An 18,694-nucleotide genomic window follows, 5' to 3' on the forward strand; every position below is an offset into this window, starting at 1 on the left:
CAGTCCAATGGTTAAATCTTGAATTAAATGTAAAAAATTCCTCTAAATTATTGTACTTTTGCAAATAATTTTCTTGAACTAAAAATTGTCTTCATAGACTATTAATTTGTTGTAATTAAGTTGTTACAATTAAGGACAAATTCATCACAAAAGACTATTTTGCCCTTTCTCATTAAATTTTTTATTTTTTATTAAATTATTTTTATTATTTTTTCTCTTATGTAAATATTAATTATAACCTTAATTTTATTTTTAGTATTAATTTATCATAAAAATAAAAAATTAGATAAATAGATTTGTAACTACCATTTTCTAAATTGATTAACTTATTATTAAAACTTTATTATTTATAATAAAACGTATTATAACCAATTTAAACATTTTTATTGTAAAAAAAAATCATTTTTTTCATACAATATATTGATGAAAATTTAATAAAATACTTTTGAAAAAAATTACTTCTTTTCATGTAGTATATTCATTAAAAATTAAAAAAGTAATTCATTTTTTTTAAAAAATTATGCTAATTTTTTATATTTAAATAATTAATTAAAAAAATTAAAGTCAAAATTTTATGCAAATTTAATGAAAAATATATCATTAAATTAGTATGAATTTTTTCATAATTTATTTAGATAAGAAAAATATATTAAATGTAATTCGATAAGAAGGAGGTATTATGGTCATTTAATAAAATATAGTATAGTCAGCGGAATATATTATAATAAAATAAGATAATTTAAGGAGTTTTATGTACAAAATATAATTCAAATGAATTATTTACAAATTTAAATATAGTTTAAGAGTTTTTTTTTTTTTTTTTTTTTTTTTTTCGCACTTTATTCTTAAATCTTTGCCAAGTGCTTGAATTTTTTTATTTTTTTTATTTAACCTGACAAAAAAATCTTAATACGACTTTTATAAAGACAGGACCAAACACCACATACAAAACAAAGAACAAGTGCTTGAATTGACAAGGTCTGGTCTAATTATTTTTGAGTGAAGAAATGGGATACTTTAAAAAAGTTGAAAAGTATTGTAGGTACTCACTGCAATAATAAGTGTTTGAATTGATGATTTGATGGAGAAACTGGTATGATTTAAATATGGGAGAGTTACTCGTCACACTGTCACTCACCAGAATAAAAGCAGAACGCTGTCGTTTACGGAGTTTGAATATAAATGCCAACAGTGAACACTTTTTTTCAATGCCACCCTCTGTATTAAACTGTCTCCAGTCTGGCAATCTCGGTGAAAATACTATCCTCGTAACATACACATTACACGCAGAGATATAGTCATATAGATATATATATTTATGTAGAGAGAGGGAGAAAGACTTGAGATCTCTCCTGGTGAAGGGTTCATTGTTCTGTCACGACTAGCTAGAAAGCGAACCCGCCAATGAGATGGATAGAAAATTAGAAACGCAGAGCTTTTTCTCGGAATAATTAAATAACATTTCTTCAAAGAAATTGCATGTGAAACCTCTCTACCTATAACCCAGAGTCACACGCGATCATATATATTTATATAGATCACTCCGCTATCTCAAGTACTAGATTTAGAGAGAGAAAGAGACTATTTGGAAGAACGAAAGAAAAAAAAGAGGTATACGGAGAGAGAGTACATAAATATATAAAGGAAAAACAGAGTGAACTACTCAGATTTCAGAGGAAGAAGACGCTTATATATATAGAGAAGTCGCTATTTAGGGGGTGAGGATTCAATTTCTTAAGCTACTTTGGGGAACGACTTGTTCCCGAAGGTCTTCTGAGTAATTTTAGGTTTGAAAGATCTTTGAGGAAGCAAAGTTTTGGCATTGTGTAGAGACTGCTAGCAAAGCAAATAGGTTGAGATCGACTTCTGGAAACGCCATTTCGTTCTGGTCGGTTTCGGAAGTCAAGTTTTTTTCCACTTTCCAACGCTGATTGTGGAACGAAGAGTCCATATTGGAGTCAATAGTCATGGTAAAGTCCGTGATTGAATTAGGGTTTTGAATTTGACGACTTTGGGTGGGGAAACATTATTACCAAATAGCAGAAATTTGCTGATTTATTTCTTTAATAGCCCCTCTTGGTCATGTAAATTAGAACCAAGGAGTAAAAGAAAGAGGCGGGGGACATCAGAGCTTGTTTCTCATACCATGTAGTTTTGGGTATTGTTCTGGAAAATGTTGTGAGTTGGATGAAGTTATAAATTTTGGTTGAAAATTAGAGGTTTACGGTTGTCGTAGTTTGGAATGGCAGAAAATTCAATTGGAATGGCGGAAAATTCGAAAGAAATGCGGTCTTTGGCCTTAACACCTACCTGGTCTGTTGCTACTGTGTTGACAATATTTGTTGCTGTTTCCTTGCTTGTGGAGCGGTCAATTCACCGTCTAAGTAATGTAAGTGAAGGTGTCATTTTTCATAAGCCTGTCTTTTATGTTCTGTAGTCTGTGTTATCTTTAATTGTTATGAAGTGGGTTTCTGCAGATAAGAAATCATCTGATTATGATGCTTTTTTAGCATTAACAATTGCTTAGATTGAGGTTTTCTCATATTGCTTTCATACCACTAAATAAGTTCAACGTGCTTACATGTACTACTGCCTAAGCTTTTTGTATTTTGGTTCTGATTTATGAGTCTTTTAATTCGGGTTCTGTCCAATCTCTGCATCTATTCTGGTAACTATTGTAGTTCTTTGTATTGGCCGAGTCTCTGTGACTCGGCTGAGTCACTAGAAAATTGGCCGAGTCCCTACATACCCTGTTGAGTTTGTACATCTGCTGGTGTGGAAGGTCAATAAAATTTCATGATTGCGACAATCAATCCCGATGTGTTATGCCCAATACACCCTTGCAGTCCATTACACTGCGTCTTCGAACCATGGTCACTATACTATACTGTACAATAAATTCAATTTTATGAACTTAAGCCAATGCAATGGGTATTTTTTCCTTTTTAACGTACTTTTTTTTTTGCCTTTTTATACACTACAAAGATGGTTTAGCAATTGAACTGCATTGCCAATGAGGACACTGAATTGAATTGGTACTCTGCTTTTTTGAACTTTTGCCCTTCTATCATTTCAGTGGTTGCGGAAAACTAATCGGAAACCTTTGCTTCAAGCTGTGGAAAAAATGAAAGAAGGTATTTGGCATGACTTCTTCATGCAACCTCTCAAAATATGTGAACTATTTCTTGTGCATTCTTTTCTTCATTCTCATGAAACTCATCTTATAGTTTCATTTTATTTGATTTCTGTCTTCAGAATTGATGCTGCTTGGATTCATCTCTCTCCTCCTTACAGCTACCTCAAGCATTATATCCAATATCTGCATCCCTTCAAAGTTCTATGATAGTGCGTTTGCTCCATGCACAAGGTCTGAGATTGATGCGGAAAAGGAAAATAATGTTTCCCAGGAACGTAAACTTTTGACGGCTTTTGCTCTTCCTCACTCATTTAGGAGAGTGTTGAATACCTTAAATCAGAATACCTGCAAAGAGGCATGTCACTTGATCTCTATAGAATGATAAGTTAGTACCTTGAAGTTCGGTTTAATTTCACCAGATATTTGCATTGGAGGAATAAAAATTGTCATACTCTTTCTATCAATAGTATTTTATTTACCATCTTAGTTGGTATCTCATTTCCCTTCTTATTCTTTTCTAAGTATTTCTTTTTAATATGAATTGTTTCTTCATGCATATGGATTTATTTGGGGTGTTTCCAACTTTTTTGTTCCATAGGGTCATGAACCATTTGTTTCATATGAAGGCCTTGAGCAGTTACACCGATTCATCTTTGTCATGGCCATTACACATGTATCCTACAGCTGCTTAACAATGCTGCTGGCAATTGTAAAGGTTAGGTTCTTTATTGTAGCTACAGTAACCAAGTGAGTTGTTTGGAAATATTATTCCTTTAACTTTATTGAACATTTTGTGGAAAATCTCCACACCCTTAGAAAAAGATATTTGCCTTGTTTTGCTTTAATTTCCATTCTGCCAGTCAACAATGTCAAATCTTGTTGTAACTAGTAGGCTGATTGCTCTCGATCAGTTGTATGAATTTAATTTTCAGAGTATTGATTTATGGAATGAGTTCCAAGCTGTGTTAGTGGGAGATCTGTGATATATATTTCTATATATGTTGCTTCCTGCCAGTAAACAGAATGATCGAGGTAGAATTTTGTGTCCCCTTCAGTAGCTAATTTATGATATCAAGTGAATACTAAATGTTATAGCTTAACATCTCTCATTAGCAGAACAACGTTATGGAAGACAACTTCCACAGTTGTAGTTTAATTTAAAAAATAAAATTCAAATTCGTCATTTTTTTCCCCTTACTCTTTGACATTGTAATTATACTGTCAGATTCACAGTTGGAGGGTATGGGAGGATGAAGCTCATATGGACAGGCATGATTCATTAACGGGTAAGCTCCTCTAAACCTGTGTTTGATAAAATTGAATAATGGTCAGCTTTTCAATGTAAAAGTCGTCTGATAAAAGTAATCTTATTTATTTAGTGACAGCTGTGACGCTTTATTTTTTAGTAAGAAATGAATTTGTAGTGTTAAGAAAAGAGATCTGGGAAAGGCGGAAGAGATCTCTTTAAGAAGAGAAAAGAGGAATGCCTAATGTTCCCACATGGATGGCGGGAATTGCGGAGACACTTTATTTTTTAGTGGAATCTATGATGTTTGTGTAAATTTGATAATTACGAGTCCATTGATTCCTTGAAATTTGTATAGTGTTCAGATCATGTGCTATTCTTATATTCAAATTAATTATTTGGCAGAAGTTAATATGATTAACAATAAACTTTATCTAACAGAAATCACGAGAGAGATGACAATGCGAAGGCAATCAACCTTTGTCAAATTTCATACATCAAACCCTTTGGTCAGGAACAGTGTTCTTATTTGGGTGGTAGGTACACACATACACAACTGTCTGATTCTGCTGCTTTTGTGTTGCCCACTAACTTGTTCTTTGTATGTTATGATTTTCTTTTTATTTATGGATTATTTCAGTTCCTAAATATAAATTTTAGCAAACTATTGTATGGTTTATTATTTGTTTGAGGAAATGCTGAAGAAAAACATTGTACAAATTTGAGGGATTAGATTCTATTAGAATATTTTGGAATTCCTAATTTTTATGTCAAGTCGTGTTACACACCTCTCCATCTTGCTGCTTTCTTATTCATGTTTACTTCACTTTTTCCAATATGTGTTTTTAATTCGACTTTTGTTTTGCACATTTTTGTTCTTTTCTTTTCCCTTTTTTTTTTTTGACCAGTATACTTGCTGCTTGATGCAAAGTTTAGGGAACTGTTAAACAGTATATTATTCAATGTCAATCAAGAACAGTAGAATACAAATTTTGTGCAGCTCTAATAAAATGAGCAAAGCTTAGTATGTTAACCCTGGAGCACACTTATCCTATATTTTGATGGTTCAAAACCTTGTCCTGGGGAAATCAATTTTCCTTCCCAAAATAATGATGGAAGTGTCAATTCAATGTTGCTGTTTCATTTGCATTTGTGTGAGAAACATATATAGGGTTTATATTCAATGTTTTACATGTTCGTTAAAAAAATAGGGGAAAAACACTTAAAATCTTGATATTTAGGAACTGGAATTTCAAAAATATTCTGTATAATAAACTGCATGTGGACAAATTTTGGAAACAACATGACATATAACTAAATCTTTCTTACATATTTCAGATTTTTTCTCTTGAAATTAAAGCATCATACTTTGCTGGATTCTATGATTGTCAGGGTTACTTGAAGTTAGTCATGGTCCAAAACTTGTTCCCAGCCCCTTGATATGTTTTTCCCCTCATCCCTTTTCTTTGTCTTCATATGTGTTATGTTATATATTTATATTTTATAATGATGGTAGAGTTTGATGATTCATTTGGTGACAGTTTAGGTGCAACCATAATGTACTACTCTAACTGGTGTTTCCATGAAAAAGTAACTAGGATATTTACATAAATGGATGTAAACATCCATGGCATTTTTTTTTTTGGTTCTAAAAGTGACAATGGGCTTCACAATACAGGGTCCCGGTATTGAATACACGTAATAGTATTAGCAGAACATTTTCCCTTGAAATAGTGAATCCGGCAGGATGTTTTTGTGCAGAAACAGTGGGTCAACCTTCAAAAACAGTTTTTTGTAAACATGTAATATTGAATATATCAACCATTTCTTGATTTCTTATCACCTGGAAGGGACAAAGAAAAATTCTTTTTTTTTTTTTTTTTTTTTTTTTAAATTTTTTTTTATTGAATATAGTGAAAATATATATTCTACTTGTTAGGGGGCATCTCCGTAGCTAATTACCTGTACTCTAAAATGGCACGAGAGAAGCAAGCACACTAGAAGCAAGACAAGGAAGTGAAGAATGGGAACTAATTATGAGTCTGTGCTAAACTACTGGAGACTTTTACCGATGAACTGTGGCCTATATACTCCCATCAATTTTCACTACGTATTTGTGATTTGAATTTTCTTTTCTGGAGGGATCAAATTTTAACCAAAGCTGAATTGTAACTATATGTTTTTGTTTCAATTTTGTTGCTACATATTTCCGTTGAACCTGCTCTTTCCTTTTAGATTAACTTTGTTATTTTGCAGACCTGTTTCTTCCGGCAATTTGGGCGTTCAGTGGTTCGTGCCGACTACCTTACACTCCGCAAAGGCTTCATCATGGTATGTAATGTCAGACCAATCTTTGAATTTGCCAATTTTTTATTTTTTTACTTTTATTATGGAAGTACATCATGGTTAAATTTAAAGGCGGGCTTTCTATTAAAAAGCTCCAATCAAGTTATCATTTCTCAGTAAATTCTTATATAGTTTTGTATTATTTCGCTTTATTAAACATATCAACACAGAATTATTTTAAAAGATAATACTCGATCCTGTAGGTCTCATCCTAGCATAATACAACGGATCTTATTGAGATATACACAAGAAAGAAAAAATAGAGAGAATTACAGCAACAGCAGAAAATAAAGCTTAGTTTCTAACATTCCTGGCATATACTGCATTGCTATGCAACCACATTCCTGTGAGCTTAATATCTGAAGTTGCTTCCCAAGTTTTCATATTCTGTGACACTTCTCTGTCAAATGGATAATCCATCAGTCAGCAACATAGAATCCTTGCCGCATTTTGACTGCACAGTTTTAGCATATAATGAGCACTTGCATAATGGTTTCCACTGTTGGTGATGCTTCTACTTAAAGTGGAGGATCTCGTGTGCCTCACTGAACCTAAACAGAAATGATGGGACCAACATAGGACCATGATAAGAATCTGTTTCAAAGTATGAAACTGTACAAGCTCTACATCAAAAAGAAATAATAATAAAAATAATAATAATAATAAAGGTGGCAGGGCCAGAAATTGGAGAAAAGTAGTTCAAAGTAGTGATGATAAGTGCTGAATTGGAAGCATAGTAACTAGTGAAGTGATCCTCAACAAATACCAATCTCTTAACAGTTCTTCAAATAATATATTTTTTAATATGCTTTTGGCACTCCCAAGAAAGTAAAGAAGTTAATTAAGAATTAAAAAAAGACTGATTATCTTGAAAAATCACATAATACAGCTAGAAGAATACATAATTAATTATTCTTCTTATGGTTAAGGAAGATGATTTATGTGGTTTCTCCTTAGTTATGAATAGGCTTTTAGGGTATTATTTAAACTTAATATCCAATTTATATATCTTAATCTGAATGATAACAATGCTCATATTCATGTAGTGAGATTTGCTTGCCATTGTTTTAGATGCTGTTCAAGTGAGCCATTTCATTGTATCAGCATCAATCTTTATTAAGTCTGATATTGAGTTTCTTATAAAATTTTCTCACTTTGTATATATGTGTCCTCCAGTATCTTCATCTGATCAAGAGTTGAATCTTTGAACTTTTCTGAGTTTAGATCCCTGCCATGAACACTTACCCAAAAAAAAAAAAAAAAAAAAAAAAAAAAATTGTTCCCTGCCATGAACATGTTGTAAAAAAATCCTTGTGTCGAACTATCCATAGCAGTTAGATTCATGGTATTCTAGAGTTTGGTTTTTTGATGCCTCCATTTCCTGTTTGTATTATTTAGACATATTCCATCATTGATTTTTTTTTTTTTATATTGATAAATAATTGGTGGTATAGTACAAATTTGCTAGTACTAGTTTACTATTTACATTTTCTGTTTTTCTTATTCATGGCAGAACCACAACCTTACATCAAAATATGATTTTCACAGCTATATGATTCGCTCTATGGAAGAAGAATTTCAAAGGATAGTTGGTGTGAGGTAATCAACGAACTAATCTAAAGTTGCTGATGGTTTCCAGAACTAAATTGTGGCCTCATTTGAGTATCGTGTATTTGTTTCTATGTGTTCACCATTTGCGGCCCCCCCACCCCCACCAAAATAATAATACTAATAAAAGTAAAAATTAAAAATAAATAACGGCACATAATGAGATTATTTTGTTAATGAGAAAGCAACTGCTTTTTTCCTTCATTTTTATATTTGTTTATCACTTTCTACTGCGTTTATTAAAAAAAAATGTGAGGAAGGAAGAATTGTAATTGTATTATCCTCACTTTTTAGGTGCCAATGAAGATCTTGTCCAGTGAGATTCTAAATGGATATTTCAAAAGCTTATTAGATATTGGATCATCCTAAAAGTTAAAATGCACTCAGTAATTACTTGCGGACCTCTATGAATTAACTAAGTTATCTTTCCATAGCACTTTGTCTATTGATTTTGGTTTTTGAACTAGCTGCTATAGGTGCCGATATTAAACAATGAACATTAAATTGAAGATTTGAAGCTGACACTAGCTGAATGTACTAATCCTAGGTTTGAATTAATCAATTCCAAGTCTTCCTAATCCTAAAATAACTTTCTATTTTTATAATTCAATTGCATTAACTGTATAAAAAATGTGACGTCCGACGTTGCCTGGGAGAGGTTTGATGACATTTATATGTGTGGACACCCCCTAATTGTGTAGATACGTTTTGAAAACCGTGAGCACAAAAGGTGTGCAAAGCGAACAATACCTATACCAGTTGGGTGGGTCGTGACAAATGGTATCAGTGTCAATCCCTAGCCATAAATGTGTGGAGCGTGCACAAGCCCATGAGAGTCAGGCCAGTGAGGATGCTGCGTCCCAAGAGAAGGTTATTGTGACGTCCCACATCACCTGGGGGAAGAGGTTTGATGACACTTATATGTGTGGAGACCCCCTAATTGTGTAGACGCGTTTTGAAAACCATGAGCATGGAGGGTATGCAAAGCGGACAATATCTACACCGGTTGGGTGGGTCGTGACAAGAAACTAACGAAATAAATAAGATAATGGAACTGCGTATGTTCCATCCACACCTCCTCCTCCAAGAAGGCTTGATTTACTGACTACAGTATGATTATCTTTTGTCTAAATCTAAGTAGAAATCACCAATGCCTTTACTTGAGTGTCATTTTTGTTTGAATATTTTGGATTTTGTATAGAAGCTAGCAGCTGAAAGGCCAGTTTGTTGAATCTTTTGCAGTGGTCCGCTATGGGGATTTGTTGTTGCTTTTATGCTGTTTAATGTAAAAGGTATGGCATGTTATGGAAAACTTGAGGCTAAAATAGTCATTGTTTTATGCTATATGGGCCAATTACCAACATACATGAATGCACTTCTGTTGCTTTTGCGCCCCAACTCCTCCTCCCTTTTGGGGTGGAACTTCATGCAGATCACTTTGAGGCTTTGAGCCTAGTAATGAGATTCACTGATGATACAGCTTGGACTTTCCAAACTTCAGTTCACTAATTGACTGTTGTATAATGAAATTGTACTTGGTTTTTGCAAAGATTATACTTGGTTCTTGTGAACACCTCATGGATTATTGGTTTTTGTACCATAATTTGCAGGGTCTAATCTATATTTCTGGATAGCCATCATTCCTGTCACTGTAAGTTCTTATTCTAATGCATTTTAACAGTTACCTGGATGATGGACATGAATGTGTTCCTGATTTTGCCCATATATATATATATTTTATTTTATAAATCAAATAAAATTTAGAAAACTACTCAGATGTTGAATTTGAGTTTCTTCCAAATCCTCATATATATATTTTATTTTATAAATCAAATAAAATTTAGAAAACTACACAGATGTTGAATTTGAGTTTCTTCCAAATCCTCCCTGTTAGGTCAACAATAGGTTTAGATCACGGACCTTGCACAACTCTATATCAGAGCCTAGGGTTCTGGTTCTTGCGACCGTTACTACCGATTTTCTTTCATTTCTTTTGGCCCGCATGAGGGAGGAAGGTGATTTAAACCTATGCATATTCCTTCTCTTCACAGTCTGAATTCCCTCTTCCAGTGATGCTGCCACCTGAACCAAACGGTAAATGGAATATTCATGTCCTAATTATACTGCAGTGATGCAGGCAGCATTCCTAATTATACTGCAGTGATGCAGGCAGCATTCCAAATTATACTGCAGAAAATTAGGAATGCTGTCTGCATCAGCTTCCCAAATAGAGCATGAAAAAAAAAAAAAAATTACTCCATTCAATTCCAGTTCTGTTTGATGACAAACACATTTCTCTCATATTATGTGTTCTTATGCTGTATTTTTTATGCAGCTTGTTCTACTGGTGGGCGCAAAGCTGCAACATGTTATTGCAACCTTGGCATTGGAGAGTGCTAAAATAAATGGATTCTTTACTGAAACAAAGTTAAAGCCTCGAGATGATCTTTTCTGGTTTAAGAAGCCTGAACTATTGTTGAAGTTGATCCATTTCGTTCTTTTCCAGGTTGGCTAGTCTACTATCATGAATCCATGATGCAATTGCTGAAAGATTTATTTTTTATTTTTTATCGACAATTTCTATTCGTTAGTTTTTGTAGTGATGTATAGTCTAGTTACTTCCAATGCTATGAGTATCTAAACTAACATGCATCTTTGTTTCCACGTTCAACTTTTGTTGCAGAATGCATTTGAACTGGCTTCCTTTTTCTGGTTCTGGGTACTTCTTCTTCCACTATTATATTGGTTATATCATTGGAATGCTGAACTTGGAATTACCTTCTATACTTGATCCTGACCAACCAAAACGTGAATTTTAAATTGGACATAAATACGAATATGACTAGTCTGATGAAAAATCAAGTCAAAGCACCGTGTAAATGAAATTAGATAATAAAACAAATTTTCTTTTTCAGAAGAACTATTTTGTATTCCTTTATATGCTAGGATGTAGGATATGTGATGTAACTGATGCCACGTTGATTTAATTTCAGTGGCAGTTTGGGTATGATTCTTGCTTTATCAGGAACCATTTGCTGGTGTATGTACGGCTGATTTTGGGGTACGCATTGGATTCAACTGGATGTTGATAATATATTCTATATTTATACCCATACAAGACTAATTAAAAATGCATCTAATTCATCTACTTGTATTATTGGTTGTCTCCAGGTTTGCAGGACAGTTCTTATGTAGCTACAGCACCTTGCCCCTATATGCACTGGTTACTCAGGTACATTTTCTAAATGCTTTAGTTTTCCCTAGAAGAGTTGAAATCCATCATGGCCTACATGAAAAATGTCTGCCTCTTGAACTGTGTCCACAAGACATTTTTAACTTTTATTTTGTTGTGAATAACTTTTCTGTGCAATGACCTCATAAATCAGCCAGATTTTGATATGTTATGTGTATTCAAAGGTCTTTTAGACCTATCTTTGCTTCTTTCACTGAATATGCCAACAATGTGCGGTGCTAAGTAATCTGATGGAGAATGCAGATGTTTGTGTTTATACACATCTCAATTGGCTACTGCCAGAGCCTTCAGACCACTTGTTTGCTCCTAGTTTATTAACCAATTATGTTTGGAGTATTACTTAAATCCATGGACATTACTCACTTACAAGCATAACTCCTAGGGACATGACACCTTCAGTGAATCCAGAAATTGTTTGTCTGCGAATAAATAAGTTATTTGTCTTGGAATATCGTTATCAATATCTATGATAAGGTTAATTCAGGAATTGTTTAGAAGCCGAACTCTAAATCTTATCCATTGGTGGAAACATATTAAAAAATCTCTGAAATTCAAAGGAGGGTTCTTTTTCTAATTATGAAATCTACCAGTTGCCTACATTTATCATTCCCTCCCTGAATGATCAGGTAGTTTTTATCCGATGGGCCACCTCATCAGATTTACTTGATCTTTGAAGTTAAATGCCAGACATTAATATTTTCCTAAAATTTATATAACTTGGTTTTTGGGATTACAAGTCAACATTTTGCTAGTTAGTAAATATATAGGAGTCGATCAAGAAATATCCCTGAATTACCACAGCTGCAATTATTTTCCCATAATTTGCCTGACTTTTTAGCTTGGTTCAGTATAACTATTTTCTCCCACTTTTGGATGCCTCCTTTCCTGAAGAAGTTGTGGGATGTTATCTTGAATAGGCTCTTGTGTAGGGCAAGATTGTACATCCTTTAATGCAAGGTCCAGGGAGGGAACATCTCCTGGATTCTAAAGTTTTAGATGGTCATTGATCTATGTATGTTGTCTCCTACCCCTAAAACCATTATGCATAAAGTGAACTAATTTGATTGATGAAGCTCCTCAATAAAAGGTGGTTTGCAGCCTTCAAGTCGTGTACAAAAAATGTTGTAGCATTAGGTAATGTCCTTTTCATTTTCAGATGGGAACAAACTACAAGGCAGCCTTAATACCAGAGAGAATAAGAGAGACAATCCACGGGTGGGGGAAGGCGGCTAGGAGGAAGAGAAGGCATGGCATTTTCACTGACGATTCAACTGTGCACACAGACACGAGCACAGTAGTGTCCGTTGAGGGATACGATCACGAATTGCTCGATAGTCCTCGAGGTGCCCCTGGCGCAAGCATAGAGATTGAGTTACAACCACCCATTGTTACAACTAGCCCTCCCACATTTGCTAACGAGACTTCCAGTCGGGTTGGTACACCTCTGCTTCGACCATCTGCTTCTGTTTCCTCCAGTGTTACACCTAGTTATGAGCCAGAAGGCCTTACTAGATCCACTTCGATGCCTGTTAGAAGACAATGAAGAAAAGAGTGACAATGATAGTGACCACAAAGATGAGAGAAGAGATGAAACTGAAGTTCTGTTAGTATACTTGCAGGTTGTTAGTTGTAACATAATTCATATAAGAACAAAAGAATTAGATATATTTGCTACAGGATAGTTTAATGTTAAAATGTTTACTTGAGATAATGACAGGTATATGAGATTATAGTTTGTTTCCATTTTTCCAATTAATTATCCTAATCACGCACACCAGTTCTATGACATTGAAGAAAGTGGGTAAAAATGAAATGAAAATAAAGTGGTGGATTCTCCGTCTATCTTGTGTATTGTGATGTGCCATTGACTCTTTATTTTGCAATAACTTAATTGTGGAGCCAATCTTTTAACTCTAAAAATTTACCCTCATCTTGATTTTGACGTGGAGAGTCCAAATCAGTGGACTGATTGATACAGAGTAGGACATCTTTTTGGAACAGAGGTAGTATTATATATTTTTGTGTGCGATAGAAAATATTTCTGAATTTTGAATTCATTTCATTGCAAAGTGAGCTTACTCTTCCATCATTTGTAGTTTTATTTGAAGCCTTTTCAATGGGCTAGACCTAAACTTCCTCGTAGGAGGAGTACAGTGGGGTACATCTAGAAATGAAGCTCTGGCTCAATTTCATTTGTTGGCGCAATTGACCCGGGGTAAGGTGGTGTAGGCAAACTATCTGTCTTGGTGGGGTCATGGGTCCCACGAGAAACAAACACACTTTGGGCTTCATGGGCTGCCATATCTTTCTTGGTGGGCTTATCGGACCCGGCCTTCACAGGCCCATTCTGATCACATCCAATTGGGCAGCCATAGGGCTCACAACCGTAGTTACCGCAGTTTCCAGAACCTGGACAAGATCCACTCCCAGCCTCTGGTGGGCATCCATAGGCAGGTCCACAATCCGAGCTACCATGGTCACAGCCACTGCCACCGCCGCCACCGCCATATCCACAGCATCGACCACTACCGTAGCCCCCATCATTGCCTCCGGAACCACCTCCCCCACCACCACCTCCGCCACCACTGCCATCACCAGACGAACCCCAGCCACGACCACTACCATAGCCCCCACTATCGCCTCCGGACCCACCGCCACCACCTCCGCCACCGCCACTACTCCCGTCATTGCCATTGCCATCACCACCGTTACCATAGCCCCCACCGCTTCCGTAGCCACTACCTCTACCATCGCCACTGCCATCACCACAGCCCCCACCGCCACCCCCGGGGCCACTGCCCCTTCCATAGCCACTGCCGCTACCAGAACCAGAACCATAGCCGCTGCCGCCACCTCCACCTCCACCTCCGGCCATTGTTGATACATGCCCTGTGTGGATCACAAAGTGTTCTGGTTTGTGATCCTCCACTTCCTCTAAGAGGACCCTATGAGCAGAGCAAAGACTTAAACATACCAAAACCAAGAACCCAATGGATACACAATTTGGTAAAGCCATTTTAGTTAACGTTTTGCATGGTAATGAACCCCCAAGGCCCTTCTATATATAGTGAGTAACTGCGAGGCCTTAGAGTCACGTAACTATAACTATATATATGTATGCATATAAGTATTTATGTATGGTTAATTGTGCCGTGCAAAGCACAAAAGATCGATCTTGAGTTGGTTTGTTCTGGGATCCCGGAATCATGAACCTTGCATGTCTGGTTAGAGAGTGAGAAATTACAACTCCTTCATACCATATTTCTCTTTCATGGTAAATATTCCAATCTTTTTAATTTTTTTTTTTTTTTTTGCTTCCTAGTTAGTAATCACATACATACCTCTACTAAGATTCGAATCACTAGCCTCCTTTTGGGAAGTAGAGGTCGGAAATGGCTAAGCCATTCACCAATTGGTTTTTTTTTTTTTTAAATCTAAATTTGTAATAAAATTCTTTTTATTTATTTATTATTTTTTATGAGTACTGATATTTACATCGAAACTATTGGGCAGAATGATATGCAGTCCAGCGCGCAGAGAACGTGATTTTTTTGCTAATATGCTTATTTCACTTTTACTGTTCACCGTCCCTAATTTCAGAAACTTCTCTGCCGTCCCCAATTTCTCGGACGTTTTTTCTCTCATCATCCTCAATTTCTCCCTCTTGCACAAATTAGAAACATGTTTCTCTGAGAGAAAAATTGGGGATGGCAGTTTTCGGATTTCTAATTTGTGCAAGAAAGAGAAATTGAGGATAATAAAAGAAACATCATCTGAATCTCTGAGAGAAAAATTGGGGATGGCAGTTTTCGGATTTCTAATTTGTGCAAGAAAGAGAAATTGAGGATAATAAAAGAAACATCATCTGAAAAATTGGGAACGATATAGAGGTTTTTGAAATTATGGATGGTGAACAGTAAAAATGAATAAGTAAAAAATTACGTTTTCTGCCAACTGGACTGTCACATCATTCTGTCCAACAATTTGACTTTGGTGCAAATATCATTTTCCTTTTCATTTTTATTTTTTATAGTATATTAATAGTGAATAAATTGTCAAGTTTATCCCATAGTGATACACGATGGTTTGCTTTTTATAAGTTTAAAGCTTGATTTTTATAAGTTTAAAGCAAGAAAGTTAAATTGATAATATTATAAAAAATAATAATAAAAATAAGCAAGGACACTTATTAAATACTAGTACACAAAATAAAAGGGTGGACACTTATTTTAGATGGAGGGATATTCGGATAGTAAACTATATTCAGCATATCTGTGAGCCTTTTTGTTTATACTTTATAGCTTTATAGGTAATCTTGGAACCTTTTCTTTTTTCATCAATCAATTTGACTATTTTCTGGATATACTCTTGAATTATTTGAATTATTTATGGATTACTTGGATATATAAGAATTTGAATGTCAAATAATTCAAAAGTATATCCAGAAATTCTTATATATCCAAGTAATCCATAAATAATTCGAATATTCAAAAGTATATCCAGAAAATAGTCAAATTGATTGATGAAAAAAGAAAAGGTTCCAAGATTACCTATAAAGCTATAAAGTATAAACAAAAAGGCTCACAGAGTATGCTGAATATAGTTTACTAATTCAAGTAATCCATGATTGTAGTTTCCATTCAATTGTCAGTCAAAAATATAAAACACCTACCAAATCGTTGGTCAAAAATATTTTGTCTATTTTTGGTTTCAGTTTACATTATTGTGGTTTCTTTCACTTCTGTTTTTATCACGGGAGGGGATGGGACATGGAAGTCATCATACCAGTTGTATGAATTTTCAGTGTCCTGGTTTTAGATATATGATTTCATTACTATATATATACATATATATGTGTGAACAGCGTAAAAAATGGAAAGAGCTTGTGCAGTGTTTGCCAAGCATCACCTTCTGAATGATTCATATAGGGAAGAAAATATTATTTGTTGTTGAATGAGATAGATTTCACTTTAACTCGTGTAAAATCTCATCTAGTTGCAGCAGCGGTGTTGTAAATTTTTTCAATACATTTATTTTAATTTTCAACAAATTTATTTTATTTTTAAATATATATATTTTATGTTTTGAAATCTATAATAAATGTGTTAAAATAAAATTTAAAAGTGTTGATATCTCTTCTCAACATTAAAATTTATGTCTATATTTTATGTTTTGAAAAATTTGTGTTACCAGGAGGACTAGTCCACATTAAAATTGGATGAAAAAATTAATAAGTATATATGAATTGGATAATAGTCTCGTTACGTAATAATTTAAAATTTTGGGCCGAATGAATTTCTTTTTCTTTTTACTTGCAGATTCTACAGATTCATTTTTTTTTTATATTTTTTTTCACTTTTGTTTTATTATATGCTTAACTATTTACTGGTGAGTGACGTCACCTTATTCACTCTTTATGTTTTTTAATAAAAAAATAACACATTTATTTTAATAATAAAATTAGTAAAATAATTAGAAAGATAATGAAAGTTAAATTAACCCGTTTTAGTAAGATAAAACTCCTTTCTCTTTTTTTTTTCATTGATTCCCAACTGGACCTATGATTCTTCATTATCGGTCCCTATGCTATTTCCAAAGGCTAACAGGATCTAAATAGCAAAATTCATAGGTCATCTCAATGGGTTCAGAAACCATACGTTTGTCATCATACTTCCGTAATGGATGACTTTTCAAATCGTAATATGTTGATATACGGCGTAGATCCGAATGATTGATGGAAGAAACTCAATCAGTTGAAAACTTCCAGCACGAGCTTCCAAGGCCTAAACTATGATTTATTGACGGCAATTAGGGGTCTCTCTATTCCTAAGAGTGCTACTGATACAGTCTTTACTCTCCTAGGCTAGATGTCTTTAAGAAAACCGTACCAGAATCAAGAATAGCTGGCTAAGTCAAATCAATAGGAAATAGCTATTTGCTTTCTCAGAAAATCTGAATGCACTTCTATGAAAAAAAAAAAAAAAAAAAAGTTTCACGGGAATTGTTGTCTTGATTGTGGGATATCAATGGAAAAAAAATATAAAGAAAAAAAGAGTGAAGAAGAAATAAAATAAAAAGGGTGAAAAAGAAGAACAGTGGAGAGAGAGAGAGGCCTGGGTTTGGGAATCGATAATTAAGAGAGAAAAGAGAAAGGGTTTTTACTTTATTTAAAACGGGTTGGTCCAATTTTTTTAATTATTTTTTTATTAAAATATATAAAGAGTAAGCAGAGTAAATCTATTTACGAGTGAGTAGTTAAACATTGCACTTATTTAGTGCCTCAGTTTTAAAATAGATATACTATGTCTTACATTACTATATATATATATGTGAACAACAGAAAAAATGAAAAGTGAAGCACTTAAGCACACTAACCCAAAAACAGTACTTACAATGGTTAATAATTAATATATATAAGAGAAGTGAGATATTTATGAGATTTTATTTTAAGAGTTCTAGTGTAATCTAATCACGTTGTATTCGGAGAATAAGTAGTAATTAAAATCGGAAGACTTATCATTTCTCTATATATAATTATATATAAAAAAATAATATATGTGGATTAATTTGACTAAACATTATACTCAAATATTTTTCAAAAATTATTATCATTCACGTTATAAACGTTTGTTTCATCTTTCACTCGCACCCCATACTGAACTGTGACATCATATAATGTGACTTAAAAAATCTTTAACTTGATCAAAAGTGCTCTTTAACCTACAAAAATTAAATAAAAAGATTATAATATTCTTAAATACTTTACAAATTTATAATTATAGATATATCATGAAAAAAATACTAGTCCATTGGTAGACTGGCATTTTTTCCACCAATGCATTTGAGATATTAAGTTGTGAGTTATTGTTTTAGTTTTTAAAGTCATACACGTATTTAAGAAGTGGAGAAAAAACTTGAAGTCTTGCTCATGGAGCGTGTGCTCCACGGCCATCAACATCGCGTGTGACTACTGCGCCATCATATCCACAAACGCGAAAGAGCGCGAAAAGCTACATATTTATTTTATATAATTATATTTATTTTATTTCCCACATTATTCCACTAAAAACAAGTCCTATAAATGCCTAAATCCAACTTTTCTCTC

The 18,694-nt window shown here is 33.9% G+C and overlaps 2 protein-coding genes across 2 annotated transcripts; one reads left to right on the forward strand and one right to left on the reverse strand.

The window, feature by feature from the left end:
• Positions 1 to 1,199: 1,199 nt before the first annotated feature.
• LOC132308537 (MLO-like protein 11) lies at positions 1,200 to 13,330 on the forward strand. The gene is made up of 15 exons (XM_059806641.1): positions 1,200 to 2,389; positions 3,077 to 3,134; positions 3,256 to 3,491; positions 3,735 to 3,851; positions 4,362 to 4,422; positions 4,824 to 4,918; positions 6,639 to 6,713; positions 8,242 to 8,327; positions 9,579 to 9,628; positions 9,947 to 9,987; positions 10,672 to 10,842; positions 11,020 to 11,055; positions 11,330 to 11,397; positions 11,508 to 11,568; positions 12,746 to 13,330. Exons 1-15 carry the CDS (start codon positions 2,243 to 2,245, stop codon positions 13,130 to 13,132), a joined length of 1,689 nt encoding a protein of 562 aa, XP_059662624.1. The 5' UTR covers positions 1,200 to 2,242; the 3' UTR covers positions 13,133 to 13,330.
• A 423-nt stretch (positions 13,331 to 13,753) lies between these two features.
• LOC132309959 (glycine-rich cell wall structural protein 2-like) lies at positions 13,754 to 14,605 on the reverse strand. The gene has a single exon (XM_059808207.1). The coding sequence runs from the start codon at positions 14,603 to 14,605 to the stop codon at positions 13,754 to 13,756; it is 852 nt and encodes a 283-aa protein (XP_059664190.1).
• Between the last annotated feature and the right edge of the window lie 4,089 nt (positions 14,606 to 18,694).

This window comes from Cornus florida, unplaced genomic scaffold, assembly GCF_030987335.1.
Source record: "Cornus florida cultivar Cherokee Brave unplaced genomic scaffold, ASM3098733v1 CherokeeBrave_3.0.0_Hap2_Chr05, whole genome shotgun sequence".
Classification (NCBI taxonomy): Eukaryota; Viridiplantae; Streptophyta; class Magnoliopsida; order Cornales; family Cornaceae; genus Cornus; species Cornus florida.

Bases quoted from the DNA above. Each gene is read 5' to 3' on its own strand.
- LOC132308537 (XM_059806641.1), top strand. From the start codon at position 2,243: ATGGCAGAAAATTCAATTGGAATGGCGGAAAATTCGAAAGAAATGCGG. The intron at 2,390-3,076 runs GTAAGTGAAGGT...CTATCATTTCAG, and splicing joins CAATTCACCGTCTAAGTAAT to TGGTTGCGGAAAACTAATCG. The intron at 3,492-3,734 runs GCATGTCACTTG...TTTGTTCCATAG, and splicing joins ATCAGAATACCTGCAAAGAG to GGTCATGAACCATTTGTTTC.
- LOC132309959 (XM_059808207.1), bottom strand. From the start codon at position 14,605: ATGGCTTTACCAAATTGTGTATCCATTGGGTTCTTGGTTTTGGTATGT.